Source organism: Melanostigma gelatinosum, assembly GCF_949748355.1.
Source record: "Melanostigma gelatinosum genome assembly, chromosome: 7".
In the NCBI taxonomy this organism is placed as follows: Eukaryota; Metazoa; Chordata; class Actinopteri; order Perciformes; family Zoarcidae; genus Melanostigma; species Melanostigma gelatinosum.
The window spans coordinates 1,502,495-1,509,994 of record NC_136640.1 but is presented as its reverse complement, the minus strand read 5'-3'; the positions used below and the strand labels follow the sequence as shown (position 1 = coordinate 1,509,994).

General features: G+C 43.1%; 1 protein-coding gene across 1 annotated transcript in view; it reads right to left on the bottom strand.

Annotated features, from left to right (window-relative positions):
* plekhg2 (pleckstrin homology domain containing, family G (with RhoGef domain) member 2) overlaps positions 1 to 7,500 on the bottom strand; it is a gene marked incomplete at both ends in the record, with an annotated part of 42,121 nt that overhangs the window by 8,442 nt on the left and 26,179 nt on the right. The window contains one exon of the mRNA XM_079271524.1: positions 6,243 to 6,289. Within this exon, the coding sequence (XP_079127650.1) occupies positions 6,243 to 6,289 (47 nt within the window). The remainder of the gene's footprint in view (positions 1 to 6,242; positions 6,290 to 7,500) is intronic.

The window sequence follows — 7,500 nt, the reverse complement described above, 5'->3', positions numbered from 1 at the left end:
AGAGGAGGGAGAGGAGAGAGGAGAGAGGAGAGAGGAGGGAGGAGAGAGGAGGGAGAGGAGAGAGGAGAGAGGAGAGAGGAGGGAGGAGAGAGGAGGGAGAGGAGAGAGGAGGGAGAGGAGAGAGGAGGGAGGAGGGAGGAGGGAGGACGGAGGAGAGGAGGGAGGAGGGAGGAGGGAGGAGGGAGGACGGAGGAGAGGAGGGAGGAGGGAGGCAGCAGTAATATCTTCTGTGACTGATGTGTTCAGAAGGAAACATGAAGCTTTCAAACAGAAACAAACATCTTTATCTGCACATTTGAAATGAATACATGTTTCATGTGTTCGTGTGAACTTTCCTTCATTTGCATCTGCAGATACGGAGCAAAATGTTGCTGCTGAAGCTGAAACACCTCACGGCCTGATAATCGTCCTTTCATTGGTCATGTTTCAGTGCTCAGAGGTTTAGTCACAGTTAACAAACTCCACTGGACATAGTCATGAGGAATCATCCAGCGTGAGAATCACACATCTTGTTTTTGTGCAACCGGTGAACAGGAAGTGAGCATATCTGGACTGAGGAGGAGTGACTAGAGACTGTCTCTGCTAGAGACCTGTCAATCACTGTGTAGCCCCGCCCTAAAGCATCCCCTGCTTTATGGTCTGTGTGACTCTAAATGGACCATAATGTACTAAATGAACATCATGCTGTATTGAAGAAGACTTGAAACTAGAGATTGAGACATAAACTCATGTTTACAATGTTTACTGAGGTAATAAATCAAGAGAGAAGTAGAGTCATTTTCTATTGATAGATTTATAAGAAACGTTCTGTTGACGTTCATGCTCTCCAGAAGACGAATCCTTCCTGTGAGCTTTTGGATGCTCTGTAGTAAAGAAACACAACAGTAAGATATGATCCAGAGACACGATGTAATATTATTGCGAGATCAAACATTGTGATTTATTACCTTATATTTTAACAGCAAATGATGCATTTTGTCAACATCTGTTGTATCTGATAAGATAACGTTTTCACTCGGTTCATCTCACTTTAGTTGTTTTTATTGCAGACTCAGCGGTTTTGTCAGTCGGGCAGGCAGACTCACCAACTGTCATAGGAACTTGATACACGAACCGTTTGTTTCACAGTCTACAAAGTTCAAACCTGCAGACTTTACCCATGAACGCACCAAATTTGAATGCATATGAAATTTTGATAACACAATTAGTGACACCAGTGAAGCAGAATATTCCTAACAGGCCCATAGCTAGTGAACTCAAATATCTATTATCCTCATCAACTATTTCCTCTTACTTTGTCGAAGTAAACTATTGTGGTGATTTGCATAAAAACACATCATACAAACAGATTAGGAAACAAAAGATTGTATTTTTATTGTGTATCGATACAATATTGTACAATATCGCAATACTACCCTACTCTGGATTTCCATCTTAACATCTGGCCGAAATATCAACCTCTATATACAACATTCAAAGAATCTAAAGCGGATAACTGTTCTCATCGCATCCCCTGCTCCTCAGAGGATGAACCCTGAAGATGTATCTCTATGTGTAGCTCCATTCAAAGGCTCCAAGAAGAGATAGATCACCAGCATGTTGTTTGTTCTGTTCTCTGAAGGCTCAAGAGGACGTTAGCAGGACGTTCTGCTGAACTGAAGCGCAGACGTTTTTAAGCCGTGAAGCGCAGCGAGCGTCCCAACCTCAGAACCAGGACCAAGTCCTCCACAGAGGTCTCAGACAGCACAGAGCTATCATCTGTAAACTGAACTTCAGCCTCAGCAGACGTCCGCATGAAGAAGTCAAACCATATGGCAGATATGAAGAAATACAGCCGAGACATTCCTAGAAACCGTGCTTTGGAAAGGTTCCCATCAAATCACTCGCAGAGACTTCCTGCACACCAAACTCACCTCTGTGGTTTCTACTCTGAGGTTATCGTGTTCATTCATCATCTATTCACCTCATGTTGTATTTATTCTCTGGAGGCATATTGAAGCCTCCATATTCTCACATACTGTAGATAATTACAGCTGGATTCATCTCCACCAATCAGAGGAAACGTAACACCACAACTCCTCAACTCTCTAATGACTTTACCAGGTTATGTTAGCATCACATATGCTACAAATCTGCTTCTTCAACTCTTAACTGAAGCTACATGATGATCTCACTGAAATATTCTCTCTGTAACTTTAAAACAAACCCTGTAAAGATGCAAATCACCACACGCTCCATGGTCAGTGAACGCAACACCAGACCTGTTTGAATGTCTGAAGGAGCTGCAGATGATTCAGAGATAATCTGACATTTAATGTTCCATCATTATCTTTGTTGCTCATCTCCTTTCTCCAAGTCCTGTTGCTATGTATCACAAGAACATTCAAACTACAATATATCTCCATCTTATCATGCCATTTGTGTCCGTCCTTAAACATATCTATCAATCTGTTTCCATTACAAACAAACGCGTTATCAGACAGAACGAGGCAGATTACTTTTGTCTTATTACTACAATTGTCTTATTTCTATGCCGATTTTCACTAGAAACAGGAAACAGAATGAGATCATTGATTGTTACAGTGAGTCTCAAACCTTGAAAGAATTTAAGCTAACAGATTTGAACCTAGATCAAGTGCATGAAGGTGGACTGCGTTTAAACCGGACCATAAGTACAACCGGAGACAGGAAGTGGACGACAGCTGTCCTGTTAAAAAATATATATTTAGGCTTAATTTCAGTTCGCAGTTGACATAAAAAATGTTGGCATTGTACATTTCTGCAAACGACAGGATAGATGAAATGAAGACGTTTCTGAAACGAAAACCTAACAGTGTAACCCAGCAATGTAACCCGACAACGGAACCCGACAACGTACCCACACAACGTAACCCGACAACGGAACCCGACAACGTACCCACACAACGGAACCCGACAACGTAACCCGACAACGGAACCCGACAACGTACCCACACAACGTAACCCGACAACGTAACCCGACAACGTAAACAGACAACGTAAACCGACAACGGAACCCGACAACGGAACCCGACAACGTAAACCCACAACGTACCCACACAACGTAACCCAACAACGTAACCCAACAACGTACCCACACAACGTAACCCAACAACGTACCCACACAACGTAACCCAACAACGTAACCCAACAACGTACCCACACAACGTAACCCAACAACGTAACCCAACAACGTACCCACACAACGTAACCCAACAACGTAAACCACCAACGGAACCCAACAACGGAACCCCACAACGGAACCCCACAACGGAACCCCACAACGTAAACTAACAACGGAACCCAACAACGTCAAGCAACAACGTAACCCAACAACGTAAACCAACAACGTAAAGCAACGTCAAGCAACAACGTAACCCAACAACGGAACCCAACAACGGAACCCCACAACGTAAACTAACAACGGAACCCAACAACGTCAAGCAACAACGTAACCCAACAACGTAAACCAACAACGTAAAGCAACGTCAAGCAACAACGTCAAGCAACAACGTAACCCAACAACGTAACCCAACAACGTAACCCAACAACGTAAACCAACAACGTAAAGCAACGTCAAGCAACAACGTAACCCAACAACGTAACCCAACAACGTAACCCAACAACGTAACCCAACAACGTAAACTAACAACGGAACCCAACAACGTCAAGCAACAACGTAACCCAACAACGTAAACCAACAACGTAAAGCAACGTCAAGCAACAACGTAACCCAACAACGTAACCCAACAACGTAACCCAACAACGGAACCCCACAACGTAAACTAACAACGGAACCCAACAACGTCAAGCAACAACGTAACCCAACAACGTAAACCAACAACGTAAAGCAACGTCAAGCAACAACGTAACCCAACAACGTAACCCAACAACGTAACCCAACAACGTAAACCAACAACGTAAAGCAACGTCAAGCAACAACGTAACCCAACAACGTAACCCAATAACGTAACCCTACAACGTAAACCAACAACATAAACTGACAACGTGACAAGACTTTCAGGAATCCAGAAAAAACGTAAATTGGGAAGCTTGCTAAGCTGTTTGTTGCTTGTTTTTGCAACGCAGTCGGAGGGAAAGAGGCGTATGAATGAGAATCAGGAGAATAAAGCATGGCTGAACTAACGAGACCCAAGATGACTGAACATTGTCAATTTATTGAAATTTATTTCGTTTTAGTTTTCCTTTTCTTCGTTTTTAGGGTTCTCTCTTAATAAATCAAGTCTTATCTTAAACGTCCCCGATAAAGGATCTGATCTAAACTCACCAACTTGCGATCTCAGCATCACTTTCACTTCCACGCGTGTCGAGTCTGAACGTTACTGGAATATTTCCGTCCTCCACAGCTCATCGATTTACAGCATTACAAACAGCGCTCGTGTGTCCGAGTGGAGTTTAGCAGCATAATTTAGCTCAACATCTGTCCTGATCCTCCCTCTGGATCGACCCCCAAGTCTGTTAATGTCATTTTAATAGCAGCACATTTCATGACACTACATCTGATACACAAAGTGAGAAAAAAATCTTCTAATTCTGCTGTTTTCTTGGATTTCAGATGGAGGAGAAGCTGCGTTTCTCTTTTCACGGGGAATAACTAACCAAACAAAGAGTTTCATCTGGAGCTCCCAGCGGAGCGACTCTCGAGTTCACAAACCTGCAATCCAGCAGATTCCCCAAATGTGACCCAGCGGATCACAAGTTCTCTTCTGCTGATCACATCACTGTCTCTTCAGAATAACACACATCTGTTCCTATTTGGTGCTGAATAATGACTTAGGTTGTGATAATCAGTGCAGAGTTTGTAGGATTTTCATCGATTCATGAATCAGAAAACAAAAAGAATCATGACTTTCTGTCCTGAAATGTTGGCCAGAGGCCTGAGAGGATCCAGAAGGCTTCTCGTCTCCAGTTAGGTGGTCTGAAAGCATTTGACCTACTTATTGTTATTGGAGTTTAATGGAGCTTTAAGGAGGCGACAGGCAGAGAGAGGAGGGAGGTGAAGGAGGGGTCGACACACAGGAGGCATTCACACACGCACACACACGCACACACACACACACACACACGCACACACACGCACACACACATGCACGCGCACACGCACACACACGCACACACACGCACACACGCACACACACACACACACACACACACGCACACACACACACACACACGCACACACACACACACACACACACACACACACACACATACACGCACACACACACACACACACACACACGCACACATCTGTATGGAGGCGTTTGCTGCGTTTCCATGCATTGATTTAAGTGTATTAACATGCATACAGATGTGGAGCTGGGCAGTGATTCGAGAGTCTACAGAGAAGACAACTGGTGGACATCTGGACAGAGAAACAGTCCAGTAATCACTTTGAGTGTTTGAGAGCGCTGTGATGATGACACTTCTTACAGTCTGTGGTCTCTGACACACTGTTGTCTCGTCAGCACTTCTTTCTCTGCAGGAAAACACTGCGTGCAGAACGCCTGTTTTATTTTCTCAGCGATGTCTGCTGCCGTTGACTTCTGAGGAGTTGGTCCGACTCTGAAACCCTTCAGCCGTCGCTGGCAATGAGATCTGTGATTCTGTAGATGAGCAGAAGTCACTGAGTGACCCACATCCAGCTGAAGCCAGCGAGCGCTTCTGACCGCTGAGCCCTCTCTCTTGAATCTCTGCACGCAAAAGCATAACGCAAAACACCAAACATGTCTTGCAAAAGCAAAAACACTTCCTGTCAACTGAAAGAGGTGTGTGTTCTTTCAAATCACTTCTCAAAACACGTTTGTTACAGACTGGCTTTTATGTGATGTCATCGCTTTTCTGTTTTATTTTTATTTGTTGATTTTACTAAATTGACTTTATTTTATTGATTTCATCGTTTCTTTTTATCGACTATCTCACTGAGCTTTCTGTTATTAATATTATTGTTGTGCTTCTGTCTGTCAAAGCACTTTGTAAACTCTGTTTTTAAATAAAGTTATTGTTATTATTGTTGTTATTATTATGAGGTGCAGCTAAACTCTCCTGTTGGATAAGAAGCGGTGAGCTCGCAGTCACATGATTGTGATTAGAATCACACGCTGCAGAGCATGATGTGTGTGTGTGTGTGTGTGTGTGTGTGTGTGTGTGTGTGTGTGCGTGTGTGTGTGTGTGTGTGTGTGTGTGTGTGTGTGTGATCTCACCTGGGGTAGTTCATGCAGTAGAGTGTGTAGATGTCGAAGGCTTCGCTCTAAAGAGAGAACAAAACGTTCAATCTTCTTTCATCATCTCATCCTGCACTTCATGGGAAATATCATTTTAAAACAACAAACTCATTCAAATCATTGATAAAGGAACAAATGCTATTATTGAATATGTAATATTATAATATGTTGAGACATGAATAATAACAGACTGAACCCAACTCTGTTTGTTGATTATTTTAAAAACTGCTCGTCTGAAACTCGTTTTCCTGTTTGAATAAACTTCTTCTTCTTCTTCTTCTTCTTCTTCTTCACTAAATAGCAGAAACAAAGCTGATCTCCATCTTTTCCCACGTTTGAATCACAGTCCTCCGGTTTTATGTGACACATGGTAGCTGTTTCTATTTGCTCCATGACTTTGATTTACATGTTGATGATGCGTCCACATACTGAGACATCGCTGTCAGCCAGTCAGGAGGTCAGACAGAAAGACGTCTCTGTGTCAGAACAAGGTCTTAAAATAACTCACAGTTGAATCGAGCTGCTCCATACGCTCCAGACGCAGAGACTTAAATGGTTTGTCCTCTTTTTGTTCTCGTTTTGCAACGTTTCTTTTTTGTGGGGAATTTTGTCTTTTTCTAGTCTTTTTGTTATAGCTTTGTGTCTCGTTGTGTCTCTTTGTGTCTCGTTGTGTCTCTTTGTGTCTCTTTGTGTCTGTTTGTGTCTCTTTGTGTCTCTTTGTGTCTGTTTGTGTCTCTTTGTGTCTCGTTGTGTCTCGTTGTGTTTCGTTGTGTCTCTTTGTGTCTCTTTGTGTCTCTTTGTGTCTCTTTGTGTCTGTTTGTGTCTCTTTGTGTCTGTTTGTGTCTCTTTGTGTCTGTTTGTGTCTGTTTGTGTCTGGTTGTGTCTGGTTGTGTCTCTTTGTGTCTCTTTGTGTCTCTTTGTGTCTCTTTGTGTCTCGTTGTGGCTGTTTGTGTCTCGTTGTGTCTGGTTGTGTCTCTTTGTGTCTCTTTGTGTCTCGTTGTGTCTCTTTGTGTCTCGTTGTGTCTCGTTGTGTCTCTTTGTGTCTCGTTGTGTCTCGTTGTGTCTCTTTGTGTCTCGTTGTGTCTCGTTGTGTCTCTTTGTGTCTCGTTGTGTCTCTTTGTGTCTCGTTGTGTCTCGTTGTGTCTCTTTGTGTCTCGTTGTGTCTCTTTGTGTCTCGTTGTGTCTCTTGTGTCTCGTTGTGTCTCGTTGTGTCTCTTGTGTCTCTTTGTGTCTCGTT